Source organism: Heteronotia binoei, chromosome 3 (genome assembly GCF_032191835.1).
Source record: "Heteronotia binoei isolate CCM8104 ecotype False Entrance Well chromosome 3, APGP_CSIRO_Hbin_v1, whole genome shotgun sequence".
NCBI classification, from domain to species: domain Eukaryota; kingdom Metazoa; phylum Chordata; class Lepidosauria; order Squamata; family Gekkonidae; genus Heteronotia; species Heteronotia binoei.
Window position 1 is genome coordinate 23761487 of NC_083225.1, and position 19191 is coordinate 23780677.

The following is a 19191-nucleotide window of genomic DNA, read 5'->3' on the forward strand; positions in this document are numbered from 1 at the left end:
TAAGCTGTGGCAGCCATTTTGTGTCTGCCTCCGCTTCCCGCGGCAGCCATTTTGTGGCTGCACTCACCACATTGTGGCAAAATTCCAATGGTGCTTGTAGACTCAAAAAGGTTCAGGTTCCCTGGACTATAAAGGAAAATGGACTCCTTTTCCTTTTTATAATCTGTTGCCTAAATAGGCTGACTGGTGCATTCTGGGGAGATGGGACACATAAGCTTATTCAGGTGCAACTAGATATGGATTTTTTAGGGTTTAGCGGGGGTTTTTTCAGCAGGAATGTAGTTCCGGCTGACTTGGTGTCAGGGTGTGTGGCCTAATATCCAAATGAGTTCCTGCTGGGCCTTTTCTACAAAAAAAGCCTCATGTGAAACAATGGTGACATCCAGGGGAGTATGGCTTAATATGCAAATGAGTTCCTGCTGGGCCTTTTCTACAAAAAAAAGCCCTGGGATTCAGAATGAAAGTTGTGTGGCTTCATTTTGCTTTCATGGATGTCAAATAGACATGGAAAAAGATACAAGCCTTGTCTTCAAAAATGACAGTGGCCAGCAGTTGATTTAAGAAGACAAAAAGAGCGGGTGGGAGTGAAAGTGAAAAGGCATTGGAAGACTGTTTCCGATATCTATTAAAGGAATGCTCTGTGTGTGAAAGTTTGACACACGCTTTAAGCACACTGCTGCTGTCACTGCCATGCAGCGGCCCAATTAGAAATGGCTTACCAGAATCTTTCATTTCAGTGCATTGGTCTGTAGTGCGGCTTCATGGTAGTCAGTCAATTTGATCTGAAATTTATAGAGGTGGGAAGGCACAGTCTGTGGAGATTAGTGTCTGGGAATTTTGCCCTCGCCAGTCTTGTGATCAGCCCCTGTTTCCCTATACTGCAGAGACAATAAGTAATCCTTATACATCTGTGACGCCTAATGAGACACAAAGGCTTTTTTGTCTTCCTGATATATATAAAAAATCCAAAGGCCTTTTTATAGGCTATACTTTCCCCCCTAATAAATGGTGTGCTGCGGTAGTTTGGTTTCAGCATGTAGCTCCAAGCTCCTGAATTATCATGAGATTTTATGGTCAGCATAATGGATTCCTTATGTATAAAAGAGCTTATTTATAACTTTGAAAATCTCTAGTTTGTACATGGGAGCATTTTTTTCTAAATATATCTTTCCTAGAATTATGCTGCGCAGTCATTAAAGGGGTGGTGAAATAGAAACATAGAAGTGTTTTAGATGCTTAAGGCATGAAAGAATATTGATCTGGATTTGTAATCTTTAAAAAAACAATATTGAAAAATGTCTAAGAATAGTGGAATGTCTTGCAAACGAAGACATTTTGTGGCAAAAAGCATTTGAATGCATTCCGCTGAGTTAGCCTGGAAATTCCTACAACATAGATGCCTGTTCTTTTCCCCTAAAGGCCAAATGTGAGGGTTTTTTTTTAAAAAAAAATCAGTGAGCCTGCTTAAATTATCTCCCTCACTACTTCTCCCATCCCCTTCCTGTGTTCTGCATGCTCTGTGCACAGCTTGAGAGCCAGTTTGGTGTAGTGGTTAAGTGTGTGGACTCTTATCCGGGAGAACCGGTTTGATTCCACGTGCATCTGCTGGAATGGCCTTGGGTCAGCCATAGCTTTCACAGAGGTTGTCCTTCAAAGAGCAGCTGCTGTGAGAGCCTTCTCAGCCCCATCCGCCTCACAGGGTGTCTGTTGTGGGGGAAGAAGATAAAGGAGATTGTAAGCTGCTCTGAGACTCTGATTCAGAGAGAAGGGTGGGGTATAAATTTGCAGTCGCTGTCTTCTTCATCCAGTGTAATCATTGGGGAACTGAAGGCTTCGGGAGCCAAAATCTAGGACTGCCAGCTCTGGCCTGAAAAATTCCTGATGATTTAGGGTTGGTGCCTGTGGAAGTGCAGAGTTTGGGGAGGAATTTCAGCTAGATCTATGGTATACCATACAGTCTACCTTCCAAAGCTGCCATTTTCTCCAGGTGAGCTGATTTCCATTGTCTGGAGACCAGTTAGGGTTGCCAGGTCCAATTCAGTAAATATCTGGGGACTTTGAGAATGGAGCCAGGAGACATTGGGGGTGGAGCCAGGAGCAAGGTTGTGACAAGCATCATTGAACTCCAAAGGGAGTCTTGGCCATCACATTTAAAGGGACCGCACACCTTTTAAATTCCTTCCTTCCATTGGAAAGAATTAAGGATAGGGGCACCTTCTTTTGGGGCTCATAGAATTGGACTCCCTGGTCCAATCCTTTTGAAAGTTGGTAGGTGTTTTGAGGAGAGGCACTGGATGCCTCTACCTCAAAAACAAGCCTCCCCCTTGAGCCCCAAATACTTGCAGGTCAATTCTCCCTTATACCCTATGGGAATCAGTCTCCATAGGGAATAATGGAGTGCCCAGCAGACATTTTGCTCTCCCCCCACTTTCTGATGGTGAGGGCCTCCAACATGGGGGATCCCCAACCCCCGCCTGGGGGATTGGCAACTCTATGACCAGTTGTAATTCTGAGAGAATGCCAGGCCCAACTGGAGGCTGGTGGCCTTATCAAACACCCATGTTGGCCATGGATTTAAACAAGCCATTCTTGGATCACTGTCTCTGTTATTTTCTGGGGATTTGAGGGTGGAGCCTGTGGAAGGTGGGCTTTGGAGAGGGAAGGGAACTCAGTGGGGATATTATTCCATACAGTCTCCTTTCTAGAGCTCCCATTTCCTCGACGGGAACTGATCTCTGTTGAATGGAGAACATTAGAACATAAGAGAAGCCATGTTGGATCAGTCCAGTGGCCCATCACTCTGTGTCACACAGTAGCCAAAAAAACCCAGGTGCCATCAGGAGGTCCATCCCACTGTTGCCTCCCCTGAGCACCAAGAATACAGAGCATCACTGCCCCAGACAGAGAGTTCCAACAATACACTGTGGCTAATAGCCACTGAGGGACCTCTGCTCCATAGGTTTATGCAGTCCTCCTCTTGAAGCAATCTAAGAACATAAGAGAAGCCATGTAGGATCAGGCCAATGGCCCATCCAGTCCAACACTCTGTGTCACACAGTGGCCCAAAAAATCAGGTGCCATCAGGAAGTCCATCAGTGGGGCCAGGACACTGAACCCCTCCCACTGTGTCCCCCCAAGCGCCAAGAATACAGAGCATCACTGCCCCAGACAGAGAGTTCCAACAATACACTGTGGCTAATAGCCACTGAGGGACCTCTGCTCCATAGGTTTATGCAGTCCTCCTCTTGAAGCAATCTAAGAACATAAGAGAAGCCATGTTGGATCAGGCCAATGGTCCAACACTGTGTCACACAGTAGCCAAAAAACCTCAGGTGCCATCAGGAGGTCCATCAGTGGGGCCAGGGCACTAAAAGTCCTCCCACTGTGCCCCCCCAAGCACCAAGAATACAGAGCATCACTGCCCCAGATAGAGAATTCCAACAATACGCTGTGGCTAATAGCCACTGATGGTTGTCTGTTCCATATGTTGATCCAATCCCCTCTTTTTTTCAATCAATCAAACTGTATTAAAAGTATAAATACCAGAATTTATATCTTTCTTTGTATACCAAACAATGGCAAATATAAGAACAAAGTACATATCCAAAATCTCGAACCAAATGAATATTATCTTGAAGCTGACTATGTTTGTAGCCACCACCACCTCCTGTGGCAGAGAATTGTAACTCAAGATTAATTGTAACTCCAGATCTCCAGCCACGAGCTGGAGGTTGGAAACCATACTGTTTACTCAAATGGAAAGTATGACTTACCTTCCGAATAGCATGGCTGGGACAAACACTTGTATGTTAAATCTACTATGTAAATAACAATTCTCCACAATGTGGCGACTTGCCAGTCGCAATTCAACCCCAAGCACGGAATTCTCTATGAAGATATTGGATTTATATCCCGCCCTCCACTCCGAAGAGTCTCAGAGCGGCTCACAATCTCCTTTACCTTCCTCCCCCACAACAGACACCCTGTGAGGTGGATGGGGCTGGAGAGGGCTCTCCCAGCAGCTGCCCTTTCAAGGACAACCTCTGCCAGAGCTCTGGCTGACCCAAGGCTATGCTAGCAGGTGCAAGTGGAGGAGTGGGGAATCAAACCTGGTTCTCCCAGATAAGAGTCCACACGCTTAACCACTACACCAAACTGGCTCTCCCTATGCCTGGGTACGCTTGCATCCTTCTCTTCCTGCGCAGCTGCAGCGATCGGTTTTCAGTTAGATGGCTCTAACAATTCCTGCACAAGTTTCTTAAGCAAGAGCTGCCTTTTGGAGCTTGCATGTGACTCCCTTTCTTTGAACAAAATAAGCTGGCAGAAAATATTAAATACATCTTTAAAGGCTGCTGGGCTTACAGGCTGTATCATGCTCTCTTTGGATTGTGGGTATTCTATTTAGCTTTCCATTGATTTATCTGAAGTGTCTTTTCAAGGCCGTTTCCACATCACAACATGCTGTGGGTGCAAAGGAGCTCAAGGTGGCACTACATAATTTTGACCCTGTGAGGTAGGTCTGGCTCGAGAGTGCGTGACTGGCACAAGGTCACCCAGTGAGTTTCCACAGCAAAGTGGGGATTGGAACCTGGGTCTTCCAGATCCTAAGTCCAGCCCTGTTCCAAGCTGGCAATACATAAATGAATGATTTGAGAAGGCAGAGAAGTGGACCAAAACATCAGGGTTATTTTTGTAAAAGGAGTAAAGTATTAGAATGGCTAAAAATGCATATGCAAGGTACTTAAAATAGAAGCTCTTTGTTTGGGCTTGCAAATTTTTCATAAAAATTTGCCATTTTGGCCTATCTGAGGGACAGGGGTGGAATTCTCGCAGGAGCTCCTTTGCATATTAAGCCACGCACCCCCTGTTGTAGCCAATCCTCCAAGAGCTTACCAGGCTCTTTTTTGTAAGCTCTTGGAGGATTGGCTTCATCAGGGGTGTGTCGCCTAATATGCAAAGGAGCTCCTGCTAGAATTCCTACTGAGGTAGATAACTCAAAGGGTCGAGAAGAGACGAAAGGAACTGAGACCAGGCTTTCTTTTCTCTTACCGAAAACGGCAAGGAGTCTCACTGCAAATTTAACAGATTAACAAGTTTCTTGGAGGAAAAGGTGTTATAAGCAGATCAGTGAATTCTCAGTCATCAAGAGGGGAAAGGGACAAAGGGTGAAACCCCAAAGAATACAAGGTAATGAATGTTCACACCAGCTCGTAACTGGCGATCAGTCTATGAATCCATTCCACGCATCTGACAAAAGCTGGCTGTACCCTGCGGAAAGCTTATGCCTCCATAAATCCATTAATCTTTAAGATTCCACAAGACCCCTGTGTGTGTCTTGGCTGCGACAGACTGATAAGTGTGCCACACTGGCATTTGTAACCTTCTTGTACAGAATTTAGATTTGAAGCCGTCAGCGAAAGAATGTTTACAATCTCTGAGCCGCTTTATTAGGAGACTTTATGTATAGATGGTTGGAATTCCAGCTGCAAGTTCAGGTGAAGGTTAAGTTAATGTATGTTTTTTTTAAAAACACAATAAAAGTACATGTTCATGGAAATGATATATTCACGGCTGTTCAGTTTTTTTAAGTCTTGTCGCTTTACAGAATCTTTCCTAGGATGCCTTTCCACTGGGAAAAAATCAGGAGAACGAGAAGAGCAGCATTTCTTATTCTACCTCAAAAACGGTGGTGTAATCTTGGTTGGCCAGGTTCTGGGTGTGGGAGACTGGCCAGTCCTCCCAGTGGATGCAGGACATCCCCTGCCCCGGTCTCCCATTTCTGCCAGTCAGGGGTTTTTTTTAGCAGGAGCGCCTTTGCATATTAGGCCACACCTCCCTGATGTAGTCAATCCTCCTGGAGCTTACTGTAGGTCCTGTATTAAGAGCCCTGTAAGCTCTTGGAGGATTGGCTATGTCAGGGAGGTGTGGTCTAATATGCAAAGGAGTTCCTGCTACAAAAAAAACCCCTGGTACAGTGATATTACTGGAACATAAGACCGATGTTTGAGAACACTATTAAATGTTGCAGGATGGAGACTGGCAGTGGCGTTCCAGTGAGAGATTCTATATAAAATATTAATTTGGAAGGTCAAGATATGAAATCCAGCACTACAACACTACTGAACCCATAAATATAAAAGACGGTCCCCTGAAGAAGGGTTCTTCCTGAAACGAAATGGACCAGTTCTTTTTATGATTCGTTGGACTTTAATTAATTTTGAATTGTTTGGACAGTAGGAGCGTTGTGCACGAGATGGTTTTTTTGTCTTTACCATTGAGATATTTACAAGAGACCATGTTTTGGAAAAGACCGAATACATCTTGAATACAATTGTATATATATTTTTCTACACGGAGTGAGAGTGTCATTTCACACAAAAAAGCCCTGCTGCCAATGCTCCAGGTGGTAATGGGAGGGGGTGGAAAGGCATTGGCTGTGTCCCTGTGTCACTGATATATAACGCAAATCAATCGACAGGAAAGCCTGGATGTGACACAGAGTAGGTAGCTCTAGGAATTGCTGTGGTTTTACTGTGCCATGTTGCATCAGCTGCCAGGCTCAGCCTAGTTAGGAGTGGAAGGAAGTGTGTGCATGAAAACCAAAAACACTTGGCTGCTTTATTGTATGTATGGCATTTTATTTATTTAAAACATTTTGTTAGCAGCCTTTCTTCTATACAGAGCTCAAGGCGGCTTTACAATATAGATGGAATACATAAAATAGATCCTTAAAAAAACCAAAATTTGAAATCATAGTTTAAAACTGCTAGCAAATTAATAAAATGTGGTCTTAAAGAAAACCAGGGCTTTTTTTTAAAAAGAAAAATTCCAGCAGGAACATATTTGCATACTAGGCCACACCCCCTGATGTTACCATTGTTTCACACAGGGCTTTTTTGTAGAAAAAGCCTAGCAGGAACTCATTTGCACATTAGGCCACACCTTCTGACCCTAAGCCAGCCGGAAGTGTGTTTCTGTGTATTCCTGCTCAAAAAAAAGGCCTGCATGAAACCATCTTTGGCTGCCTTCTAAAATTTGAAAGTGAGGAGGCCAGGCACAGCTCCTTTGGAAGGTTGTTCTATAGCTGTGGGGCTGCCACTGAAAAGGCCCTCTCTCACGTACCCACCAAAGGAGCTTCTTTCATTGACGGGACAGTCAGGAGGGCCTCTCCCTGTGATCTTAATTCCTGGGACTGAGGCAAGTTGCGGTGATCTTACAAAAATACCATAGAACGAAACAAGCTAATTAAAGCTGATATATATAACACCAGGGGTGGAATTCTAGCAGGAGCTTCTTTGCATATTAGGCCACACCCCCTGATGTAGCCAATCCTCCAAGAGCTTACAAGGCTCTTTTTTGGTAAGCTCCTGGAGGATTGGCTACATCAGGGGTGTGTGGCCTAATATGCAAAGGAGCTCCTGCTAGAATTCCACTCCTGTCAACAGGAAATCTTAATATATCAACAGGAAATCAGCAGGAAAATCTTAATATACTTGAAGGCCAGCTAAATGATTCAGTCTTGCATTGCTATCAAAATGCTAGTAACGTGGAGGCCTTCCTGACCAACTTCTGTTGGCACTGGAGCTCTCTTAATGGTGGCTTCTGTGTGGTGGAATTGCCTTCCTGAGCTGATCTAATCTGGCAGCGTAATAGCACTCAACTGATGAGTGAAGAGGCAGTCCTGAAGATACATGGCTCCTAGGCCATCAAGAAGTTTATGGGTAGCCTTATCAGGTGCTTGCTAATGGTGGGCAAGCTCCCAGTACTTCTTTCCAGTTCCTGCCAACACTTATCTAGTTGATGGTCAGAAGCAAGTTGGCAAAATGGGGTGGGCGGTGATCTTGATTGACACATAATGACCTCCAGGGCTTTTTTTGAGCAGGAACGCACAGGAATGCAGCTCTGGCTAGCTTGGTGTCAGGGGGTGTGGCCTAATATGCAAATGAGTCCCTGCTGGGCTTTTTCTACAAAAAAGCCCTGTGTGAAATGATGGTGATGTCAGGGGTGTGGCCTAATGCGCAAATGAGTTCCTGCTGGGCTTTTCTGCAAAAAAAAAAAAAGCCCTGATGACATAACTTCCAAATAGTAGTCAAGGCTGACCCTGCTTAACCTCTGACATTATGATGTCGGGCTAGCCCTGGCTACCCAGGTCAGGGTGAATGGGTCATAAGGACCATATTGCTCCATCCTTAGTGAGTTCTCCCAGATAAGAGAGCTATGGCTGACCCAAGGCCATTCCAGCAGCTGCAAGTGGAGGAGTGGGGAATCAAACCCGGTTCTCCCAGATAAGAGAGCTATGGCTGACCCAAGGCCATTCCAGCAGCTGCAAGTGGAGGAGTGGGGAATCCAACCCGGTTCTCCCAGATAAGAGAGTTTTGGCTGACCCAAGGCCATTCCAGCAGCTGCAAGTGGAGGAGTGGGGAATCAAACCTGGTTCTCCCAGATAAGAGTCCACACACTTGACCACTACACTAAACTGGCTCTCCTGCTGCTGCTTCATGCTTGGGTTACCTTGGCACCTCCAAACAGTGTGATTTGCTGTAAAGTTTGCCTCCATTTTAGAGATGGACCTTATCCAGGGACAGATTCTCTCCATGAAGGGCACATCGATCTCCAATTCCGACGTATTTATTATCGATGTTATTTCTGAACCCCCCCGTTGAACCCAAACAGATGATAACCATAAACCAAGCTTGTTCTTTTTATCTGTTAAAAAAAATCTTCACCATTTTGCATGCTAATTTACTACCCACCTCTTCTATATATGGCCACTTTTCCTAAGTCCATTTCATTGTCTTGAATAAAAGTTTGTTGGTCTTAAAGATGCTACTGGACTCTTAACTTTGTTCTGTTGCTTCAGAACAGCACGGCTGCTTGCCTTGATCCAGTGTGATTTGTTGTTTGGGTTTGGGCAGGGGTGGAGTTCTAGCAGGAGCTCCTTTGCATATTAGGCCACACCTCCCCTAATGTAGCCAATCCTCCAAGAGCTTACAAGGCTCTTTTTTGTATGCTCTTGGAGGATTGGCTACATCAGGGGTGTGTGGCCTAACATGCAACAGGGCTCCTGCTAGAATTCCACCCCTGGGTTTGGGTTGCCTGTTCACATGGACAGGTATTTTCATTGCCTGTCTTGGGAAAACACTGGAAAAATAGCAAACATTTAACTGACTGGTATTTTTTCAGAGTTTTTTTTTTCTTGAACAGTCAGTGAAAATACCAGACTGTCCAGGTAAATACCAGACATCTCCTTTCTACCCTATGTTTTCATGTTGGTTCTTATGTGCCTGCATTTGATTGATTGTGTGTGTATTTTAAATTGATTTTAATTGTTTGAATGATGCAGTTTTTGATTGGCTTTAATTTTTAAAGATTGTTTTCATGATGAGTGCTTTTAATCTGCTAGCTGTTTTGGTGGCCCCACTGAGGGCGGAAAAGATATAGGGTATACATTTTATAACTTAATAAAATCAAAGGTAATTATAATCCACTCAAATTGGAGAATCAGTATACCTCTAGGGCCAAGGCGTTATCAACCAACATCACTTCTGTCTTGTCTTGATTCGACTTTATTTGGTCTCAGTCACGTGACCATGGCTGACAGCCATTGGCTGGGAACAGAGGCAGCAGCCTCTGGGGGCATAGATAAAAAGCATGAGAATATTGATGATTCATTACTCTAAAGCTATAGACAAATCTCCCCCAGAGGTTTCACAGCAATATTGAAAAGCAATACAGAACACAGAACCCTGGGGCAGATGCAGGGAATTGTAATGTGCTTTTCATGTAAATCGTAACACTCTTAAGTCAGGGGTGGCCAAACTTGTTTACTGTAAGAGCCACATAGAACAAACATCAGATGTTTGAGAGCCGGAAGGAAGGAAGGAAGGAAGGAAGGAAGGAAGGAAGGAAGGAAGGAAGGAAGGAAGGAAGGAAAATAGATTGGGGAGGGAGAGGTGGAAATAAAGCAACTTTAACTTTAAATGCATTCTCCAAGCTGCCAGCTGGCTTGGCTTGGAGAACTGATTTAAAGAGAGAAATGCCTTCTCTAAGCCATCTGATTGGGCAGTGGGGGCTTCAAGAGCTACACAATATGTGTGAAAGAGCCACATGTGGCTCCCACGCCACAGTTTGGCCACCCCTGCTGTAAGGTATATGCTCACCAACAAAAGATTCAGTTGCTGAAGTATACTTCTTTTTAACGCAATCTCCCACTCTGAATGCTTGCCTAATATTGAGGAGCCCGCTGTTTTGAAAGAAGATGAAAGATCTAATAGCAATAGAAGGGAGCCATGGCCCTTGTCAGTGTTTAAATGGAGATCACTCCCTGGAGCAAATGAGGTAGTCTCTGTACACTGACAAGACCTTGAAGCCTGTTGACAAAGGGTCAAGGGCAGATCTGTCATCGAGGAAGTCCTGAAGTTCTCTGCCACCGCCCTCTCTGTCTCCTTCCTTCCAAAAGGCAAGCTTGATTCTGGTCTACAAGTTAGACGATCAAGGCCGAATACTGTTTCTAAAGTAGTCTTATGCCAGAAAGAGTGCTCTGGATATAAAATCCACAACTGCTGAAGAATTGGAGGGAGTGGTGAGTAGCTGAGCTTGCTTTAGTTAGTGCATGGGTCCTTCTGGCATAAGACTTCTGCTCTTTCTATTCCCATTTCTTTTTCTTCCTTCCTTTCACTTATGTGATTCTTCTGCAAGGAAGGAGGAGGAGGAGATAACCATGTAGGGTTGCCAATCCCCAGGTGGGGGCAGGGGATCCCCTGGTTCGGAGGCCCTCCCCCCGCTTCAGGGTCATCAGAAAGCTGCGGGGGGGTCGGGGGGTGGGAGGGAAATGTCTGCTGGGAACTCTGTTATTCCCTATGGAGATTTATTCCCATAGGAAATAATGGAGAATTGATCCGTGGATATCTGGGGCTCGGGGTGGGTGGGGCGGCTGTGTATTGAGGTAGAGACACAAAATTTTCAGTATAGCATCCAGCGCCTCTCCCCAAAACACCCCCTGAGTTTTAAAAAGATTGGTCCAATTCTATAACCCCCCAAAGAAGGTGCCCCTTCATTATTTCCTATGGAAGGAAGGTATTTAAAAAGATGTGCGGTCCCTTTAAATGTGATGGCCAGAACTTCCTTTGGAGTTCAGTTATGCTTTTCACACCCTTGTTTCTGGCTCCACCCCCAGTGTCTCCTGGCTCTGCCCCCAATGTCTCCTGTCTCCACCCCCAGAGTCCCCAGATATTTCTTGAATTGGACTTGGCAACCCTATAATCATGTCTGGCCTTGCCTCCTGTAGAAGCCAACCCAGGGGTGTAGAACTCATTTGTTACGAGGGCTGGGCCATGTCAGGTTGGGCTGGGCCATGTCGGGTCGAACCACATGTGTACTTATTTAAGATTTAGGTAGCAGGGATATAAACTTTATAAAGGACACTAACACAATTAAATATATATTTTTAAAAAACTTAAAACATGCTTAAAATGTTAGCACTCATTGGTCTTAAAGGTGCTTTCTTTGTATCTCTCCCATAGAATCCAGGGAATTGGGCAAAGGAAGCTCTGCTCTCCTTCCTTCCCCAGGGTACCAGGATGGGAAGGAGCCTCAGCCAATAGAAGGAAGAGAGGCTTGCCTCAGTAGCTCTGCTGTGTGATTGAGAGAGTCTAGATCTACTCCCCCCTTCCCTTCCTCCCTGAGTTAGGAGCCTCAGCCAATGGAGAAAATAGTGGTTTTGCTTTGTAGTTCCTATGCAATTGAGCAAGCCTTGCAAAGCAAGCTATTATGCAGAAGGAAGCAAGATGTAGGGAGAAGGAAGCAGAAGACAGCCACTTGCTTGGGGGCCTGATTTGGCCCCCGAACCACATATTTGACACCCCCGCATTAACAGAGTTGACTCCACCTCCTGAAGCATCCATTTTGGGTTGGCATCTCTACCGCCTTTGAAAATTCCAGAGGCTGCCTTCAGGTTCAGAAAGGTGGGGGAACCCTGTCTTAAATTACACTAATGTTGCTGCTGGCACCTGCAGCCATTTAGACTGCTAGAGAAGTTTAAGCATTAGCAGATTTTACTTTAATTCCCTTAATACCTCTAATACAGTTTAAAGTAATCATAATAAACGATAAAGCCCCTGAATGCATGTACAGTGGTAGCATTGGACTTGTCGGCTCTTTGTATACATTTATGCTAATCTATTCGTAGCTGTTAAACAGAATTCTGGTTGCATAACTTCAGCTGGCACAGCGCATGAACTGGAAAAGCGAGCATGTAGATGAAGGTAGGAAAAGAATCCAAAAATAAGTAATGGGAGAATTGAATCTCTCTTTGGCTTTGAGAAAAGTTGTTGGGTTTTTTTTTTTCCTTACACAAAGTGTTCTGAATAGTTTGGAAGCTTTTGTTATGCCCCACACCTGTCTCGTTGAATGTGAAAGATGTGCCATAACTTGTATTTCTGCTAAAGGTGCTTTTTTTTTTTTTCCTGGTCCCAGCTGAGTCGTAAGGTGTCATTGGGGTGTGCGTTCTGGAATTCGCATTGGTTACATAAGGGGAACAGGCAACTCCCACCCAGTGTGTTTAAATAATGAGGAAAGCAAACATCTGAAGAGCTTGAAGGGTGCTGCCCAGATGGGGTTGACAAGCAGCCAGCACCTTTAACTTCAATTTAATCACCGTACGTGTGTGTTGTTTATACACACACACACACGCACACAGGGCACTGAGAATTTTAAGTTGCTTTTATGTAAACGATGAGTCTGTAGACTCAAAAGCATGGCCTTTTATAACCAGCTTTTCCTCCTTAAAGTGTGTGGGTCGATATAACATAATGATCATTTGTGCTGTGCCGATTGTGCTTTTTTCCTTCCCTCTGGACTCTGTAAGGATGTAAGAGTCGAACAGTGCTTTCAAAGAGAGCTTCACCGATCCTGCCAGTGACAATGTGTTGGGTCAGGCACCCGTGTTCCCCCCAACTCGTGCCACATGTATTGTGTATTTTGGACCTTAGTAGTACCCTCTCCCCCAGTCTTCTAACCCAGGGGTCAGCAGCCCCTGGGTCGTGGACCGGTACCAGTCCGTGGCCTGTTAGCGACCAGGCCGTGAATTGTATAATTATTTCATTATATATTACAATGTAGTAGCAGTAGTAATAGTAATAATACATTGGGTTTATATCCTGCCCTCCACTCCGAATCTCAGAGTGGCTCACAATCTCCTTTATCTTCCACCCCCACAACAGACACCCTGTGAGGTGGGTGGGGCTGAGAGAACTCTCACAGAAGCTGCCCTTTCAAGGACAACTCTGCGAGAGCTATGGCTGACCCAAGGCCATTCCAGCAGCTGCAAGTATAGGAGTGGGGAATTAAACCCAGTTCTCCCAGATAAGCGTCTACACACCTAACCACCACACCGAAATAATGTGCACGATTGTATCACCCTGAAACCATGCTCCCCCTCCCCCACCCAGTCCGTGGAAAAATGATCTTCCACAAAACCGGTCCTTGGTGTCAAAAAGGTTGAGGACCACTGTAATCTAAAGCGGTTTGGTCAGTTTGCTTGTTCATGGGAAACAATAAGATGAGAGAATCTGAGCATGGCTCCTCTTGCAATGCCTTGTGTCTAGTTTGGACCTTTTCAATGAAGGTGTTTTTAGGAAATTCTGCTGCTGCTTCTGTTTCACCTTTGCCACCTGTCTTCAAATTAAAGGAATTGCCTTTTTTTTGTTTGTTTCTTTTTGGATAAGCTTGTGCACCTGAACAAAACGTCTCCCCTAAGGAAGTTCCTTACGTTGAAAGGAACTCACAAAAAGCCATTCAGATTACAAATTGGTGGCGATCCCAATTAATAGTTCTCCAAAATCACTGCTATGGGTCAGTGGCATGTGAAATCTGTTTTTCTTAAATTGTTTATTTTAAAAAGAGGTAAAGGTGGTCCCCCGTGCAAGCGCCAGTCATTTCTGACGCTGGGGTGACGTCGCATCACGATGTTTGCATGGCAGACTTTTTATGGGGTGGTTTGCTATTGCCTTCCCCAGTCATCTACACTTCCCCCCCCTCCTGCAAGCTGGGGGCTCATTTTACTGACCTCGGAAGGATGGAAGGCTAAGTCAACCTTGAGCCGTCTACCTAAACCCAGCTTCCACCGGGATCGAACTCAGGTTGTGAGCAGAGAGCTTGGACTGCAGTACTGCAGCTTTGCCACTCTGCGCCACGGGGCTCTTTTTTGTTTATAATAGTGGTGTACCTTTGACCAATGATTGCCAATAAAAAGCAGAAATAGTAAATCATTTATTCAGAGTTCTGTACCATCTCCTTTCCCTGTATCAGTGGTTTTATACTTTTGTGGGTGTCATAAATTACTGAAACAGCACATGTTAAAGTGTTCAGGATCGTAGCGTTGAACGTGTTTGGTCTTGTACGCTATTTCTATTGGGTTGCCTTGGAATGTATACTGGGAAATCATTTTGCCTGTGGTTTCAGTGGGACTAAACACTGATAACCAAAACAGTCATTTCAACATTTCTGTTCAGCAGAAAGCAGGGAGGGAGAGTGGCAGACTCCTCTTCCTGTGGCATTCCATGCCCACTCCACCCACTGAGCAAGCTGGCTCCTAGCAGGTGTAATAAGTCAGTGCCAAAGCCACACCTGTGTTTTTTTTTTTTTCATTTACCCACTGAAAACCATACATTTGTGCTGGCTCACTCTCCGGCCCTACGCGTTTCCTTGGCTTCCTTTCTGACTCACATGAGCTTGCTCAGAAACCAAAGCCAGATTCCAGGTGCCAGCATTCGACAGTCAGTCTGTAATCATAGAAACGGAGTCCCTCCTCCTTAGTCCTCCGTTGCCAACCCGTTTCTGGGTGGGTGAATGTCAGTCGCTAGAGAGTTATTTTTAAATGTGAGAGGTGAGGCTTGCCATGTGAAGCTTTAAAAAAAAAAGAAAAAAAGAGGGCGTTTGTTTGCAGAGCTGACATCAAAGTGGAGATCGCTGCTGAGTGGCTGGGCATTTTTGCTTTCTACCTGCTGTCAGTTAACTGAGTTCACTGCTCAGCCTGCAGATCTGTATGAAATATTACTGTCGATGATCCAGAAGACATTGGTCTTTTTGTCACTTGCTCTGCACACTGGACTTTGAAACTTTGGAGCTTGCGTTGATCGGGCTTGCAATCCTTTCCTCTGCATTTGCTTCAACTCAAAGCCAACCCCTTTCCGTTTTCTTGTTCTTTTTTGTAGGATAACATAAATGTTTTTTTGAAAGCCTGTGAAAAGCTTGGATTAAAAGAAGCTCAACTCTTTCATCCTGGGGACCTTCAGGATTTATCCAATCGCGTGACTGTCAAGTAAGTGTTTTGTATTTATCAGCTAACTTCAAGAACCTTCAAATATTTTTTTAAATTACTCTTGGTGCTGCCATTCACATACATGACTGTTGTAAGCAGTAATTTAATATTTTGTTTGTATAGTCTATTTCAAGAGTGTTTTTTCTTTAACGATGAGATGATTTAATCTGGGCAGGATTTTCCTGAGTACATTTTTTTGGGAAGGTATTTGCTGACATTTTAGGTGGACTAAGCCCACTGTATGCTAATTAACGGTTGCATTGCTTAAAAATATAAAGTAGAAGGTTCCACAGTTTTAAAAAGACAAAAGCAAAAATGGAAACTTTTGCTGTAATCTTGTAATTACCAGGAGACTGCACTCAGTGTGTGGATCCATACACCTTTTTGGTCTAGCATTTGGATCTTGAAATCTGTAATCTTTGTGGGCTGAACTTAGGTATGCCCTCTTTTCCATAGATGTGCTGCCAGCACATTGTGTGATGTACTTTTATGGCCTTTGTGACATGGTGCTTAGAAGTAGCTATGATTGTGAACTGTATGGATCAATATCTGAACTCAGCAGTGAATTCCCTAGGTGGTCTTGGGATGCAAACTATTACCTCTTAGCTTCCCTCTTTCATACTGAGTGGTGGTCTAAAAGGGCTGATATATGAATGTTACTATAAAGAACAGTGCAGTTATTGAGTATTAATGCAAAATTGGGAATGATAGCATGTTCCTAAGGATAATCCTTTTTCTCACCAGGCTGAATCTGATTAAGGGAGATGTTAGGATGAGAAACAACCTTTTAAAAATGGTTCTCATGGAAAGCAAAGCCAGTGACAGTGTGTTCAAGCTATTAATTGCTGCTATTATAACTGGTTTCATGAGAAGATTTTTTTTTAAATAAAAAATGTGCTAGACCTTGCACAATAATTCATTTTCTTCCATATGACCCAGAGCCTCTTGCTCCTTTTTTTTTTTTAATTTGGTAAAGACATTTATGAGCTTCAGTAAAGAGCAGGACAAAGTCCTTCATACGTTGCCAAGAATTTTGTCGTTAACAAGTGTAGCTAAGATAAATATGGCATGCAGGAAATGTTTCCTTGGGGCTGTTGAGTATGCCACAGGGATTGTTGAAAAGTTGGAGTGGGCACTCATTGATAAGACAGAAATGTTAAGTGGACGGTTTTTAATTTTGGACCTTCTCGTTCATCTGAGAAGGGCAAGGGTAATATGTACACAAGTGTGGGGGGAGCGTGTTGCCAAGAATGGTAAACAATGTTGTGAAATCAGTATTGCCAACCTCTAGAGGCAGTGGTCCCCAACCTTTTTGGCACCAGGGACTGGTTTTGTGGAAGGCAGTTTTTCCATGGACTGGTGGGGGTTGGGTGCTGAGGTTTTTGCTGCCCGGGACTGCCCCCCATGGGGGTCTTTAAATGAGGAGTAGGCAAAGGTCACTGCCGCGCTGCCCCTTCCACCTGCCTGAGACCCGGGTGAGTGAAAGAGGTAGTGCTTTGGAGTGGGGCTGCGCTGCCTCTTTCATCCGCCTGGGACACGGTTCCCAACAGGCCACGGACCGGTACCAGTCCACGGCTCGGGGGTTGGGGACCCCTGCTCTAGAGGACCTAATACTAGTCAAAATTGTTTGCCGTCTCCCACTAAATGACAACATAACTGATATTACAAGAGCTGTTGCCAAATTCTTGGCTGAAATTGTCAAAAAATTATTCTGAGCAGGTTTTATTGTGACTCTTAATCTTATTTTAGCCTTTTATGCTTTGAACTTATGTATTTGACTATTGCTTGGCTGATAACTCTCTGTATATCTCCTTTGGTTATGCCAATAAAGGTGTGATTGATTGATACTAGTCAAAATTGAGCGCTCACTGGTTGCTGGGGCTAGGTTTGAGAGGTCTCCCCCCGCCCCGCCACCAGAGGAGGATGTGGAGTAGAGTTGACAGATTCAGGTTGGAAAACTGGAGATTTGGAGATGGACCCTGGAGAGGACAGGGACCTCAGTGGGGGACAATGCCACAGAGTTTGCCCTTGAAAGCATCCATTTTTTCCAGGGGAACTGATTTTTGTAGATGAGCTGTAATTTCGGGAGATCCCCGGGTCCCACCTGGAGGCTGGCATCTTACCTGAGGCATGTCAGAACGACCTCCAGGCAACTGAGCAATGCAGCTGATACGTTATGAACAGATGAAGCTGCCTATACCGAATCAGACCTTTGGCCCATCAAAGTCAGTCTTGTCTACTCCAACTGGCAGCGGCTCTCCAGGGTCTCAAGCTGAGGTTTTTCACACCTACTTTTGCCTGACCCTTTTTAGTTGGAGATGCCGGGGATTGAACCTGGGACCTTCTGCTTACCAAGCAGGTGCTCTACCACTGAGCCACTGTCCCTCCCCTGTGCAAGCACGAGTCATTTCCGATGTCGCATCACAACGTTTTCACGGCAGACTTTTTTTACAGGGTGGTTTGCCATTGCCTTCCCCAGTCATCTACACTTCCCCCCAGCAAGCTGGGTTAAACATATACAGGACTATGCAGAGCTTTTGTTCTTCCCGTATGCAAAAGGGGAAATAAACAACCGGCAGCCTGATAGAGCTCCACCCCTGAGGCCCCACAGAAAGTTGCCTTCTTTCTTGAGATGTGAAAGAATTTGCCTAGGCATGCCCTGTCCGGCACTGAATCCTTCTGATGAGGAAGAGGAGCCCAAGCCCTTCTAGACCCACTAAACACTACAGAACTGACTGCTGTGTCTTTGTCATTTCTCCCCCCCACAAAGGTTCTACTTTCTACGCCCCCCTACCCGCCACACATTTTCTTACCTGAACTGCACAGGGCTTTCTGCTTTCACTTTCTTATGCTGAGGGACACAACAGAAGGCTATGTTCAGTCTCCTTATTGATACTATGGAATGCCTCCCCCCAGGGCTTTTATTTTTTGTAGCAGGAACTCATTTGCATATTAGGCCACACCTCCCTGATGTAGCCAATCCTCCCGGAGTTTACAGGGCTCTTAATACAGGTCCTACTGTAAACTCAAAGAGGATTGGCTGCATTGGGGTGTGTGACCTCATATGCAAAGGAGTTCCTGCTATAAAAAAAGCCCTGCCTCCCCCCAATTTCTTTTCCTCCCTGATGTGAAGCAGTTAACATTGCCATATACCCCCGGGGGTGGTAGAGTTTCCATCTCCAGGTTGGAAAACTGGAAATTTGGGGATAGTGCTTGGGGAGGACAGGGACCTCAGTGGGGAACAATGCCACAGAGCCCACCCTCCAAAGGATCCATTTTCTCCCGGGGAACGGATCTTTGTCGTCTGAAGATAAGCTGCAATTCTCGGGTATCCCCAGGTCCCACTGGGGAGACATGCATCCCTAGAAGCAGGCCTTAAATTCAGCAGAAGCTCACGGGAGCACAGCTCCTGAACCTTTCTGAGGGTTCCCCCTCTTCCTCCCCACCTACCTTGTCCATTGAATTGTAGGTGCAGCTGCATAACAATCCCTGGATTAGGAGAGCCAGCAGCCAGGGGCTTTGCCATACCCCCAGGGGCTTTGCCACACCCCAGCAGCCCTCATTAACCCCTGGAGAAACCCACACCACCCTTTCTCCACTTCTTATGTGATTTTGGGCAGCGGGTGGCTTGCTGGCCTTTTGACTGGGGCGGGGAGGATATGGCCAAGGAGAGCCCCAGGTGAGTGAGACCTGTGTTGGGATGGCTGGAACTCTAGGCAGCCCAAGCAGGCCTAGCTTGCCCGGGCCTCTCCTTTCTTGTGTCAGGTTAAGAACATAAGAGAAGCCATGTTGGATCAGGCCAATGGCCCATCCAGTCCAACACTCTGTGTCACACAGGGGCCAAAAAAATTATATATATATATATATACACA

General features: G+C 45.2%; 1 protein-coding gene across 1 annotated transcript in view; it reads left to right on the forward strand.

The window, feature by feature from the left end:
* Positions 1–19191, forward strand: part of LMO7 (LIM domain 7) — a 252121-nt gene that overhangs the window by 104563 nt on the left and 128367 nt on the right. The window contains exon 5 of the mRNA XM_060233592.1: positions 15213–15319. Coding sequence (XP_060089575.1) covers positions 15213–15319 — 107 coding nt within the window. The remainder of the gene's footprint in view (positions 1–15212; positions 15320–19191) is intronic.